This window comes from Ambystoma mexicanum, chromosome 6p (assembly GCF_040938575.1).
Source record: "Ambystoma mexicanum isolate Mex_15411 chromosome 6p, UKY_AmexF1_1, whole genome shotgun sequence".
Lineage (NCBI taxonomy): Eukaryota > Metazoa > Chordata > Amphibia > Caudata > Ambystomatidae > Ambystoma > Ambystoma mexicanum.
The window spans coordinates 1,474,298,425-1,474,312,719 of record NC_090935.1 but is presented as its reverse complement, the minus strand read 5'-3'; the positions used below and the strand labels follow the sequence as shown (position 1 = coordinate 1,474,312,719).

The 14,295-nt window shown below is 44.8% G+C and overlaps 2 protein-coding genes across 2 annotated transcripts in view; one reads left to right on the top strand and one right to left on the bottom strand.

The window, feature by feature from the left end:
• Window positions 1-14,295, bottom strand: part of LOC138510558 (serine/threonine-protein kinase MRCK beta-like) — a 2,015,755-nt gene that overhangs the window by 933,452 nt on the left and 1,068,008 nt on the right. The gene's annotated exons all lie outside the window — the stretch shown is intronic.
• On the top strand, window positions 7,281-8,236 carry LOC138511096 (tRNA-splicing endonuclease subunit Sen2-like). Its single transcript, XM_069626585.1, is given in 1 exon segment — window positions 7,281-8,236. A coding segment is annotated over 1 exon segment (852 nt). The 3' UTR covers window positions 8,133-8,236.

The window sequence follows — 14,295 nt, the reverse complement described above, 5'->3', positions numbered from 1 at the left end:
GCTCTGGTGATCTGAATGGTTTTGTCTAACTGTAGCTCTTTTTCTAGAATGTACTTGTCTCGCACCATCCTGCTATTGGTGTGCACCGCCAGCATATGGCATATCAAACTCACATAAAGCCACCAATTCTCGTCTTGTGAAGTAGTCGTGTACAGGCCCTGCATTCTCCTACTTCCTGTTGTAAAATCGTATTGTGTGTGTAGCACAGTGCTCTCCTTGTTGGAGAATATTTTAACTATCCCCCTGATAGCTTCCTTATATACATCATCCTCCTCATCCTCGACTGGTTCTGGCTTCAGTCCAGAAACTATTGTCTGCCCTTCCACCCCTATAGCATTCAGCAGCATAGCCTTCTTCCTTTCTGGGGCGTAATCTACACCTCCCAAAGTGTCCTATGTAATAAATATTGGTTCCCACAAGGGCCAGGAAATATCTGGCTTACCTGGTGGCTGCAAGGACGCTGGGGGTGTTGTTGCTGCTTGCATGTTCCTCCACCAGCTATCAGTGTGGTCATTGGTTGTCCCCCATCCTCGTCATCAAATATTTTGTAGCTTGGCAATGAAAAACTGCACTAAGTGTAGTATGGAACTTTTAATTACAGAAGAACTATGTACAGATACGGGCAGCTATATTATCACTGTCTCTTGAGGCAGCTTAGGGCTCAGACAGTTTGTAGGGTATTTCTCCTGCGCAGGGGGGGGGTGCTGTGCATTCGACTGCTTACCTCTCTGCCCACTCACTCTTGCATGCTCTCTTTCTGCGGCCCTCGATCGTGCCCGTGCCATCTGAACTCTTGCGAGAGGACGGCCTGAACTGCTCGCATGAGACTAGTGCTCCATAGCCCACCTTCCGGGCCTTATAACTATCCGAGTGCTACCACACTTGTGCTAAAGTGTAATAAACTTTGCATTAGGCATACCCACCACTATTAGGTAGTGTAGTAGTGTACCCCCTGCTTGGTACCAACAACCTCATCAAGAGCTTGTCTTGGAACTCACTGGAAATTCAGACCTTTTTCTTGTCAATAAAACCTATGACATGATCCAGAGGTGTATGATCTCTAATTCTTAAGCTTTGAATAACAACAAAACAGAGCTTATGACTGTAGGTTCATCTCAGAGAATTCAGAAACTTGAAGCACAGTATTCTCATTTTCTTATCGCTAACTACTGTCTCATTGCTGTTAGTTGTTGTATGAATACACTTGGTGTCACCCTTGACTCTGGCCTAACTATGAATCAACATGTTTCTCAGGTAAAATCTTCCTGTTTTTATCTGAACAAACTTCTGAGGCAGATTAAACCATACCTACCCTTTGAACATACTGGGCCTCATTATAACCCTGCCAGTTGCGGTGACAACGGTGCCGGTGAGCTACCGGCACCGTTGTTACCAGACCGGCAAAGTACAAGTTTGCGGGTGGGATGCCGCAGACTTTTACGGATGCACCGGTACTGTTGCACACAGTGCCGGTGCATCCGTCCTCCCCATTCCCATTGAGTCCAATGGGACTCGATTGAGGATGGGGAGTTTCTTTTTCCAGCGCCTGGCCGTAGGCCCCGGTGTTTCCCCTTTGGCAGGTGCCGGAAAAAAGACATAACTCTGGCAGCAGCCTGCCGTTTTTACCGGCACGGCTACCGCCAGAGTCATAATGAGGCTCACTGCCTCTTTGGCAGCTGCGTTAGTCAATTCCTGCCTCGACTGTTCTGATAGTTTACTTACAAGTACAAATACAAAGAACCTTCACAGCCTCCATGTGGTTCAGAAGAACACAGTTAGGACACTTTGCAATTTAGGCCTGCGTGATCATGTTACTTAGTCAAGGCGAGATTTACATTGGCTGTCATAGAATCTCTCATAAAATTCTAACGTTATCATACAAATGCCTTTCCAACCAAGCTCCCAGCTACCTAGCTAATAGAGTAGCCATGGCTCCTATTACACGTAATCTCAGGTCTCTAGGCTTTTTATACCATGGTTCAAGCTCAAAAAACATTTGAGGTTGCTGTTTTCCTGTTCAAGCAGTGACCCTTTGGAACCCCCTACCTGTCCCTATCCTAAAGGCATCATGCCTTACAGGCTTTAAAAAGCTGTTAAAACATTATTCTTCAACTCCATTGATTAAAATTGCCTTCTGCCCATTGTTGTCTCTGTGGCTCTGACTTCTTACAATCTTACAAGAAATTGATAACAGAACATAACAAGTGCAGTCCTCTCTTCCATAAAAAACAGTAAACCCCCATCAGCAATAACCTCATACCAACACCACTCGTCACACACTTTTACCCACCTCTTTTAGAATCACCTTACTGGCAAGATCAATCCATCTGATACATTCTCTAACAAATGGGGAACCAGAGAATGAGAAACTAAGAGAAGGTGAAAGAAAAGAGGTGGCATATGGGAAATTGAGAAATTAAAAAAGCGAGAAAATCGATCAGAAAAAGGAAAAAAAGGAGAAACGGAACAAAACAGACACAATAAAGGAAAGAAAGACAAATAAACTAAGAAAGAAAACAGGAAATAAACTAAGAGAAAGACAGAGAAATAACAAGAAATTGGAGAATGAAAAGAAAATGGAGAGGGAAGAGTGAAAGGAAATTAAAGGCTTACACAATGAGATGGATAAAGAGAAAGAGAGAAAGTAAGAGAGAGATATCATGCACAAAAAGAAGAATTCAGAGATAGTAACGAGCAATCAATGAAAGTTGGCGGTACAAAACGTCTGAGATGAGAGAACGAGCAGGAGAGGAGAGAGAGCGTCAGAGACCGAGTAAGTGATAGGAAGAAAGAGACCATGTGGGTACAACAGAGAGCGAGGGACACAGGTACTACAAGGGCCAGCAAGAAAATGGGGACATGAGAGATAGTACGAGAGCTAGACAGAAAAAGAGTGCAAGAGAAAATTGGAGAGCGAGAGCTCCACACAGACATTAAAAGAGAGAGGTATCCAGCATTGGGGAACGATTAACAGCTCTGCAGCATCACCTCACATTCTGCAGACAGCAGATGAGGGATGGCTGTGGGGTTCATCATCATGTGAGCAGTAGAGACTGCTTCAGAGCTTATATTGCCTATTACATTATTGTACAGGGGAGTGTCCAACGTGGCAGGACCGGATGGGCGAATTATGGAAAAAGTTCTGTTTTTTTTATGTGGGAAATTAGTTTCTCCGGTGTGCAGTCAAAGAAGGAAGACTTAAAGTGGGGAAGTTATCTCAGGAATGTTATTGGGCAATGGATGAGGCATGTATATTTGAGGAGATATTGATCGATCCGGAAAAAAATCCAATGCATTTCACCTTTGTTTTTCTCACATTTACAAATGCAAAACTCACGGTTCGTAAACCGCCATCTTGTGCTAATCTTATCCATTGATCCATCTCCCTAAGTTAAATCGCCCTCATGGCAGTAAATCATATCACCCGCCCCTCAAGCCGACATCATTAGATGCATAACCCCCTTGTCACAGCGACAGTGCATGCCTCATTGGAATGTCCTCTGTGCGCAATGTATTGATGTGTCTCCCTTGAAATGTCAAGGTGCCTCTTTCCTCGATAAGTATCAACAAACCCTTTCTGATCAGACAACATTGGAATTTCTGCTGCTTTAGTGTCCATCTATTTCATTACGAACCTCCACGGAGGGCGCTAGAGAGCCGTCAAAGATGGCTGCTCACTAGAGAGCTCCGCACCGATCCCGAGAAAGATCCTGATAAAATAGCTTTATTCTCCCCCGAACCTCCCCCATCCGCCTCGAGAACATACCCCAAGTCTCTAACGGCTGGCAGATACCAACTTCATCGCCGTCTGCCATTATCCTGGTCAACACAACGGCGGCAGGGGCGCGGCCGTGGCGCCGCAGCGCTTCGGCGGCGGGGTGTCCGACCCTCCAGCATCATCCTCACCCGAGTGACCGTCCCCCGATTCAATCAAGGAGCGGGCTGCCAGGCGGGGTGAGGGCGCCCGGGCCCCTTGGAGGTGGCGCCCGCGACAGCCCCGACATCCAAGGCCCGAGAACAGCAGGGGTGGCTGAGAACCCGCCCGGCCCACCTGCGCCATCGGCCTTCCGGCGGGTCGGGGCGCTGACGCTTGCATCCAGCCTACAAAGCCCTCCAGACTCAGCCGGAGAGAGAGGGAACACATCTGAACACACCATCGGCACCAGGTAGGAGAGACGCCCCCCGGCCGCCCTGCCCCGGGTCTCTTCCCCGGCCCACAGATCCCCGCACGGCTGCCCGACCCCGTGGGAGAGGCGTTCCACAGGCCTCCGACTCCTTGAAATGCTAACGGCCCAACCACAGGCCCATCTCCAGCAAACGATCAGGTGGGAGGCCCATGCGGCTGCCCCACCCAGGCCGTCCGGCTCCGGCCGTGAAAGTGCTTTAAAACTCACGAACTCTCCAGCCTTCTAGATCTACACGGCCCGGGCCCCACCATCTCCAAAACGCCCTGCCGGTGGAGGCCCCGAGCGCGGTCAAGCGACTAAAGGACATAGCGGGAAAACTCTTCGCTGGGGCCCATGCCGCGCTGCGACAACTCCTCGGCAGCGGCGACCTCGTGGAGGGCCTCTCTTCTGTAACCCGACATCGGGACGCGTCGACCACAGCGCCACACAACTGTCACCCAAGCCAGACGAGTGGGCCCTTTCCCGCCACACCCAACAAAGTCGGGAATCCATACCAGCATGGGCAATACAGACAGCAGTTTGGCAATTATGGGGCGAGGTGCCGATCCGAAAATCGCCTCAAAATACTTGAGCAATCAGCTACAGTTACAAATACTCCCGGCTTGCTAGCCGCTCTCAAGGCAGAATTGGAATCCTTCAGATCACGAGCAGATAGAGAAGCCAAATTCCTAGCAAGCCATCACAAAATCCGACAGCATGGCGAGGGGCAACGACCCGGTGCGTAGACTAATCACCGTGGAACGAAAACCCACGACAGTCGAGGCAGTGCGGGACACGGCGGGAACCCTCGTATACTCTGAAGACGACATACTGGAAACATTCCGCAAATTTTACCAAAACTTATATAACTCCAATTATTCCAGGGAGCCCGCCGAAATAACAGAATACCTAAACACAACAGAACTATATTGGACGAGCGCCGAGCTACGCGTGCCATTGAACGCACCCATCACCTCAGTGGAGATCCTAGAAGTCATTAAAGAATTACGGAGCACCAAAGCCCCAGGACCGGACGGCCTAACAGGTGAATTTTACAAATCTTTCACAGACATTCTTGCCCTGCTCCAAGTCTTCGAAGAAGCCATAGCCAAGGACCAACTTCCACCAACTCTTTACACGGCGAATATCATTCTCCTACACAAAACAGGTAAACCCAACAACGAATGCGCCTCCTACAGGCCCATATCACTAATTAATCTGGATAACAACATTTTTGCAAATATCCTGACCAGGAGGTTGATGCCACTCATGCCCGCAATGGTTCTGGCGGATCAAGCAGGATTCGTTCCAGGTAGAAATACATCATTCGGCCTCAGAAGAATGTTTGGAGCGATGGAGGCCCTCAACCCAGAAAACCAAGCGGTAGCAGTACTTCTCGATGCCGAGAAGGCGTTTGATTCTGTGGAATGGCCCTTCCTATTTGCAATATTAGAACGAATGGGCCTCGGCAAACGATTCATCCAAATGACAGGCCTTCTCTACAAATACCCGACATCTAAAATCAAACTCGGCAACAAATCCTCCTCCAAAATCCTTTTACGCAGAGGGACCAGACAGGGCTGCCCACTGTCAGCATTGCTCTTCGCCCTGGTCATGGAACCCCTTGCGTCCGACCTAAGGCTTTATCATCTGCATAGAGGTCTCGCCTTCGGCCCACACAAAATGGTGGTTTCACTCTACGCCGACGACATAGCACTCTTCCTTCGCGACCCGTATGACAACCTGAATCCGGTGATGCGAGCAGTCCTTAAATTTGGCAACTTTTCAGGACTAAAAATCAATAATGCAAAATCGATAATTTTCCCTCTCACAGAATCAACCAAAGAATTTCAGGATGACTTCGGCTTCCACTGGCAACACTCGAAGGTCCGATATCTGGGGATCCTCATGTCCAGAACCAGCACCGACATCATGCAAGACAACTACGAAAAGACACTTGACACTATCCAAACGAAAGTGAACAGATGGAAAACGCTTCCCCTCACATTTTGGGGCAGAGTGTCCCTGGCGAAAATGGTGATCCTCCCTAAACTACTTTATCTTTTCACAAACATCCCCCTACTACTCACGCAAAAATTCTTACGGTGAATCAAATCCATCCTCCTCGACCTTATCTGGGCTGGCAAGGTTGCCCGAATAGCACACAGCACTATGATCCTGCCCATAACGCAAGGCAGACTGGCTTTACCCGATATAGAAAGTTACTACTGGGCAGCGCAAGCACAGTTCCTGAGCCATTGGTATGCAACACACTTCATCCGGCCACATGTGCAAATCGAAAGAGCTCTAGCAACACCCTATCTTCTCCGCGCAGTCATACTTAACGAACCACCGATGCCCTCAAAGCCGATGAACACAATGGTCACGACACACACGATTTGGAAAACAATTGCCAAAAGGAACGGAATCCAAACCAGATATTCCCCCCTCCTACCGGTGAGAAGTATTCCAGGGATACCCATAACATCTGAAAAGGTTTTCCAGCTCTGGAACAAGAAAGGGCAAATCCACTCACTGGGCGACCTGTTTCCGAACGGTTCGTTCCTCTCGATTCAGGAAGCTCGAGACAAAGGCGGAAACAACGCCCTCAACGTTTTCATGTACTACCGAACCCGACACGCCATGCAGTCTAGCTTTGCCACGTTCCCACTCCAACCACCGACCTGGCCATTGCTCCACGGAGTGATTCAAGCCCAAGGTGATGGCCGCCTGGTGTCAAATATCTACAAGGCCTTGCTAACAGAAAAACCCACTCGCTGCTTAAAAGCCCAAACAAGATGGGAAAGAGCTCTGAACACTGCGATACTCAACGAAGACTGGTCATACATACTACGACTCACAAAGAAAGTGGCAATAAACACAAGGTACAAACAAATTCACTTCAACTTTGTCCATCAGGTCTACCACACTCCAGCAAGACTTCACGCCCAGAGGACGACAATATCCACCTCCTGCTCTCGCTGTGGGCACCCAGAAGCCGACTTTGTCCACCTAGCATGGTCGTGCCCCAAAATAGGAGCGTTCTGGACAGCAGTCCTAGAGTAAATCTCAGCTATAATTGGAGTGCAACTAGAACCTGACCCAACACTGACCATGCTAGGTCTAACCAACCAACTACCAGAACATACCAGAAAACTGGCAAACCTACTTTTGGTCCTGGCACGCAGACAAATAGCTTGCAACTGGGGCAGAGGACCGCCACCAACACTAAAGCAATGGCTACAAGATGTCACCTACTGTCAAGACACTGAAACGAACTACCTACGAACGAGTCTTAAACCAGTGCCTCAAGAGCCAGCCACACAGCCAGTAAATCAAAATGAATATGTGTTGGTCCTGGAGGAGGAAAGCCACTTAAGTAATGAGGGTGAAGACAAAGAAAAAGAGGTTAAACAAGTACAATTAGTCTGTCGAAGAAATCCATTTCGGATTTTTGAATATTTACAACTGAGCCTGGAGGAGGCTTTCTTCTTGGTGTATGCTCTGGGATAATTAATTATCACTTATAATGAGGAACCTCTGCCTATTCTAAAACTCTGGGAAGTGTTCAATGAAGTGGATCCCAGTTTCAGGCCTACATACATGGCATATCACTACTTCAGGAGTAAGGGCTGGGTGCCCAAAGTCGGACTGAAATACGGGACTGATCTCTTGCTGTATAGCAAACGACCTGCTTTCTACCATGCAAGCTACTCTGTAATAATAGAGCTAGTTGATGACCATTACCATGGTTCGCCACGAAGACCGTTTACTTGGAAGTCATTGGCCGGATTAAATCGAACAACAGTTTCAAAGGAGCTAATGTTTTGCTATCTAATTAAACCATTTGATATGATGGAAAATGACATGTGCTCTCCAGAATGTCTGAAGAGAATAAAGGTTCAGGAATTAATTCTGAGTCGGTGGGTATCGTCGAAGGAGCGCTCTGAACAAGATGAACTTTGACAATGGGACGTCAAATTCCATTTGCTGTATTTTTAATTTGTTGCTGTTACTGCTTATGATAAATGATTTACAGATTGTTTCCTTAATGGTTTAACATTTCTGTAAAAAAATAAAAATAAATGGTAAAGCCGATGCTAAGTCATGCCCGTTAATCTGTTTCTCAGAAAATGAATTCACTAGCAATTACGTTTTGGTAATATATATTCGTTAAGGGTTTCAAAAAAAAAAAAAACGAACCTCCACGACTTCTTTTTGCTTCGTTCAGCTATCTACCAAGTACCACATACTGAGAACAGGTACTTACAAACAATACCTTAAATGAATGTGTTAGTGCTTTATATTTAAAAATATTTTATATAATTTACAAATGTCTTTACTAAACTGTTTAACATTTTTATATGACTTACTTTTTGCCAAAGCAAAATTTCAAATTTTTGGCCTTTTCCTTTTGTCTTTCCACTATGGGTTTTTGAAAAATGTCTTTCTCTTTTCTTAATTTGATTTCACATTGCATTTTAAACTAAAACCTCATTGTTTTACTTCAGCCAAATTACACATTTTTTACTTTTTCACCCACAGTTGCTTTTATACTTCTTCAAAAACTCAAGAATTATGGCAACAATTCAGCCCTACCTATAGGAGTAAACAGAAGAGGAAATGCTCGAGAGAGCTAAGGTGAAAAGATGGGCAATCTACTGTAAGTAGTGACAACCAGTCACATGATCCTGATCTTATTCGCATGGAAGACGTTTCCACTTGGTGTGCCTACCTTTGATGTGAGGTAATGCCAACATTAGTGGAGACTGCTGTTGCAGAGAAACCTCTGGCTGGTTGGCCTACATAGCCGAAGAAGAACCCCCACCACTATGCGTTACCCAGCTACATGACTTCAGGCCAGCTTGCCTTACAAGATCTGTCTTGAGAATGATGATGTTGATTGATGCACAAACTTGGAGTAACAGTTTGCCCTCATTTTTCAAGTAATGAGTATGTTTATGTTGCTCTCCTACTAAATTGTGAGTGTGATGGCTGACTGGAGATAAAAAATGTAAAATATCAGAAGTAAGGTATAGTTCTTCCTTCAAGCCAAACATTGTATTTAACGACATAGCATTACAATGACTTTTCCTTTAAAGATACATTTTTTTTTTACCTGTGCTCCTATCTTATATTGTTCAAAAGGACATACACATTTCTAGATCACCCTTACTTGAAAAGAATTGTACTGTCACTTTACTCACAAAGGAACCTTTTTCAAACATACTAATCCCCTGCATAATAGATTAAAGTTCCATTAATGTAAAAGCAAACATGGAATTCATTCAACAACACTTTTTCTGTATTTGTTACACATACGGTACAGGTTTGTGGCATATCGAGCATTCACTTGGTGCATTCATGGAAGACTCTGATTCCGCATTCGACAAGTAATACCTGCGTGTCCGGTTCGAGACTTTCGTGAACAATTCCCTAGTGACTCTGGACACAACACAGGAATTATAAAGACCTTACCTCAACCAAAGCAGTATCATTTCTAGTTGGTATATTCCATCAACCTTTCCTTTAAAAAAGGCACATTTGTGCCAGCTATGACACTGGATGCTGCACAGCATATTGGTATGTTTGAGGAAGCTGACTTTATTGAATGTCTGGACTCCCCCATAATGCCTGGTTGAATGTATTGAGACTTTGGGGCATCCTATTCTCCTGGGGACTATTGCCTCTGATACTGTAGTAGTGGGGAATGATGATATAGATGCAGGGAGTTCTGTTCAAACTACTGTTGAAGTGTATTTGCCACCACATGCTCCCAATCATGCAAACAAGAATAAGAGAAAGAGGAACGCTAATAAGGGCAACTAAAAACCAGCCGGCATGCTAACATAGATCTGCTAATGCCTCTAAGAAACATGTGGACCATTTATCATCCACTGATTCTATCATTGATTTGAATGGACAGGCAATTGTATGTGTGTTTATGCCTCTAGTTGATTTTGGGGACTATCAGTTGGGGGTTAAGATGATCCAACATATACGGGCAATGAGAAGAAAGTGAAAACTACCCTTATTATGGTTGATCAGCCCTCTAGTTCCATGGTGCAGCAACAGGTATTGGGTAACGTTACCAGCAGTCACGTGTCTTCAGATGGTGAAATGCAACTGGGATCTGGGAGTGAATATACTGGGAGAGTGATGGTGAGTCTGTCTTCCAAACAGATTGAAGCCTTGGGAAATGGTACTCAGCCTAAAATAATATCATTTTGGACTATGAGTAATAATAGTTCCAAATGTGATAAACATTCCATGACTACACCGCAGGTGGAGGCTAACCCATGTGCGGGGTCTACCAACATGCCCAATCCTGGTGAATTATTTTAACTCAACGGTGGCTAAGGGTATAGGGATGAATGTGGAGATGACAGAAATGTGCTCAACATCGGGTACTAACAATGAATCTGAAACCTTTTTGCCAACATCTGAACAAGCGTTAAGATGTGAAGCTAATTGGAATCGGACATTGGGGAGGGAACAGGTGGCGCATATGTCACATAGGATCATTGGATGGGACGTCAATAGGCAAAGGCATGGTCCTAAGAGGTTAAACAGATCAAGTATGTTAGAGTTGTTCACCTTCATTCTGGGTATATTGAGTTTATTTCCCTTTCTATAAATGCCAACAATCGGATGGTGTCACAATCTTTTTCAGATATAGTATTTGATTTTGTGTGGGAACAGAGGAATGTCTTTCATTCTTTAGGATATGATATATGCCAACTTAAATCCATTGAGGTGGCTAAATCATTCCTTTCCCCTCCGGATGAGGGACTGAAATCCTTAGCCATTTCTGAGGGCATCTTCTCTCGTGTGTTGGCTATGATACAACTCGAATTAGTTGCATCCAACAGAATGAAAGAGAATCAAGACTAGACTTGGATTGAGGCCGCAATAAAAATCTGTGTGGCACTCAGAGCTGGTATCAAGCAATCCTGGTCTAGGTGATATTAGAGTGCTGTCCTGGAATAGATGTGGTATGGCCAACCTACAGCACGCATGCAAGAGTGTGTTTCATTCGCTTGAATTTAATGTTGTGTTCATTCAGGAAACAATGTGTTTGGGTGGCTTTGCTTTGGATGGATAATCTATTTTCTCTTGTCCAGCCACTGGGGGAGTGAAGGGTCGACCCTGTGGGGGAATGGCCATAGCGATTGATATTTACCTCTCTGTTAGATCTACGCTGTGGTATGCATGTGAAGGCATTCTGGCTGTGTACCTGTTCTTTCCCGGGCCTTTTGGAGATGTGTTGCTTGTCAATGTGTACTGAAATCCTCTAAATTATCCTCTCCATGATGTTCATGCTATAACGTCTGAGATCTTTGATTTATGGTTACGCGAGGGAAACCAGCATGCTGTGATTGTTGGGGGGTGGGGGGATATTTCAATTTCCATCGCTATTAGGGACAGGTTTATAATGAAAAAACATGTATCCCCGTGGCTGTACAAATATTCTCATGAGGGGATGCCATTGGGATTCCTTCATGACCTCTTGAGATCTTCTTTTAACAGAGGCCTCTCCCCAACCTGGTTCCCCTCTCTATACCTGGCATAGGGGTATGAGCACCTCCTGGATTGACTACTTCTTTGCATCTTCATCACTCAGTTCAAGGTGTAGTGATATGCTTGTGTATGATCCTGGGACCGGGATCATGTGTTTATTCATTTTGTGATGAGGGACATGTCCTATAAGCAGGCAGTTGCATCTATGTTGATCCCTGCTAAACCTAGCAGAAATGGTCTCTCATGTCGATGGGATAGGAAGACATATAGCCAACTGGTGAGACATCTATCCCCAGTACTTGTGAAGGGGTGGGAGGGTCCACTTGGGAGCCGGATCCCACTGACTCTGGGTGATCGGCCCTTGGATATCTGTATTATTGAGGGTATCAGGATGGCCATGTCTGAGAGGGAACCCAAACCATTGGCAATACATCCCCATCATTTTGACTCACGTATTAGATACTCTAAAAGACAAAGAAGGTGGGCAATCAAACAGCTGAGGGGAATTAATCTTACTGATGATGAATTCCAGAAATCTAGTAAACTAGAGGGTCAAAGACACAGAAATGTCGTTAAGGCATTAAAGTGGGACTATATCTTAGGGATAATCAGTCCATGATGAGGACCCTTTTGAAAACAAATCCTAGGGAATTGTGGGTGTGCATTAAAAAAAATAATGGCCCAGGCCATGATTCTAGTGGTGATGTCATCCAAGAACATATTTGGGTCTCCTTCTTCTCAAATACATTTGGCATACTTCCTTCCATGGCTACATCTTATCCTGATGTTTTGAAAAACTCTATATTGGATGAGTGCTGTCCATGGGATACTGAGGACATTGTTTGGGCGATTAACAGACTCAAACTGTCTAGGGCTCCTGGACCTGATGGTCTTCCCCCTTCCTTCTGAAAAGAGATCCGGATGCTTGGGCCCTTTTCTTGAAGCCCTACTTTGATTAAGTCTATCATACTCATTTGGTTCCCCTATCATGGACTGAGTCTATCTTTATTCTGATCTACTAAAAGGGTAATGTAAAGGAGCCCTGGAATTATAGGCCCATTGCCCTCACAGACTCCACCAGTAAAGTGTTTTCAATTTTGCTTTTAAGGGACTTAAATACCTTTCTAAGCAAATCCAATAGACTATCTCGCTTTCAGGTGGGGTTCCGACCGAAAATAAGAACTTCGCTCAATGCTACGAAACTTAAACATCTCTTACACAAAGTGAAAACTAACACATGGGGTGGAAGTATACATAGCCTCCCTGGATCTATCCTTGGCTTTTGATTATGTAGTGAGAGAGTGATATTGTGGGATAAGCTTCTTGGGCTTGAGGTCCCGAGAAAGCATGTCCAGCTCATTGCTCTCTTACATCAAAACTCTAAGCTGCTAATTCGACTTAACAGGGATGGAGCTGTATCCAAGCTCATTTCAGTGAGGCTAGGATTTAGGCAGGGTTTTACTCTTGCACCCACACTCTTCAACATGTATCCGTGTGATATTGAGAAACATGATTTGATACCGGTAAAACTGGGCCACCTTTGTATCCATTGTTGCCATTCACGGACTATATCATTATTTTTGATAGGAGTCTGCGGGCCGTCAAAGGAAGCTTACTATCTTTTTTGATCATGCTGTGAGAAATAACCTGGTGGAAAACAGTGATAAATCTAAGGTGGTAGTATTTTCCAACAAGATAAATCCCAAAACTACGCGATGGTCAATGGGTACAGGAAATGTCGAGTGAGTGGCCTGTGTTCGCTACTTGGGCTACAATATGACTAACATCTCCTCTGCCAAAATGTGGAAAGAATCGTTGAAGGCCAAAATGATGCCTCTTAGGTCACACATGAATGCCATCATGCAACACAATTAAACCTTGTCTCTATATGCTAGGTACCTGTGGCGACAATTGACGATCTAGTCTAAGTTTCTTAAACCCCTGACTAATTCCCAATATGTTGATCTACATCAGATTCTGGAACATGGCACTGTGTCCTCAGTCAACTTGTTTAGGTCATCCATGAGCAATCTGTTGGTACGAATTGGGTCTTCCGAGATGGAACTTAATGCCAACCCATAAAAAGCTAAATCTAAATTGTTCCAAGATGACTGGAGGATGAGCATCAAGTCTGTGTCTCTATATTCATCTTTTCGTGAATTTGCCAGATTTCCCCAGAGAGGGGTGATCTCGCTATCTATCTTAAATGCTTTCCCTGCAGCAAGTTCAGGCAGGTATTCTTACGTTTCAAATTGAACCAATTTCATACAAGAGAAAGAACTAAGCATTGGACTCTGCCATTTGGCAATATTGTTTCTCCATTGGTTTGTTGTTTCTGTGAATGCTGCACCACAACTGAAAGTCTTAGACCCTGGATTATGGACTGAAAGCCTTGTGTTCTATCAGATCATCTGTCTTTCAGAAGGAACTAGACAGCTTTTCTACAGCCCACTCCAAAAATTTGCTCTGGTCTCGTTTTATGTGGGAAGGTAACATATCTTTAATAATTGCATTGGTTCGCTTTTTCAAATGGCATTGATTTCAATTGTTGAAATAATTGTCTTTTTATGTTTAAATAATGTGTGAATTATGTGTTTTTCTACTCTCC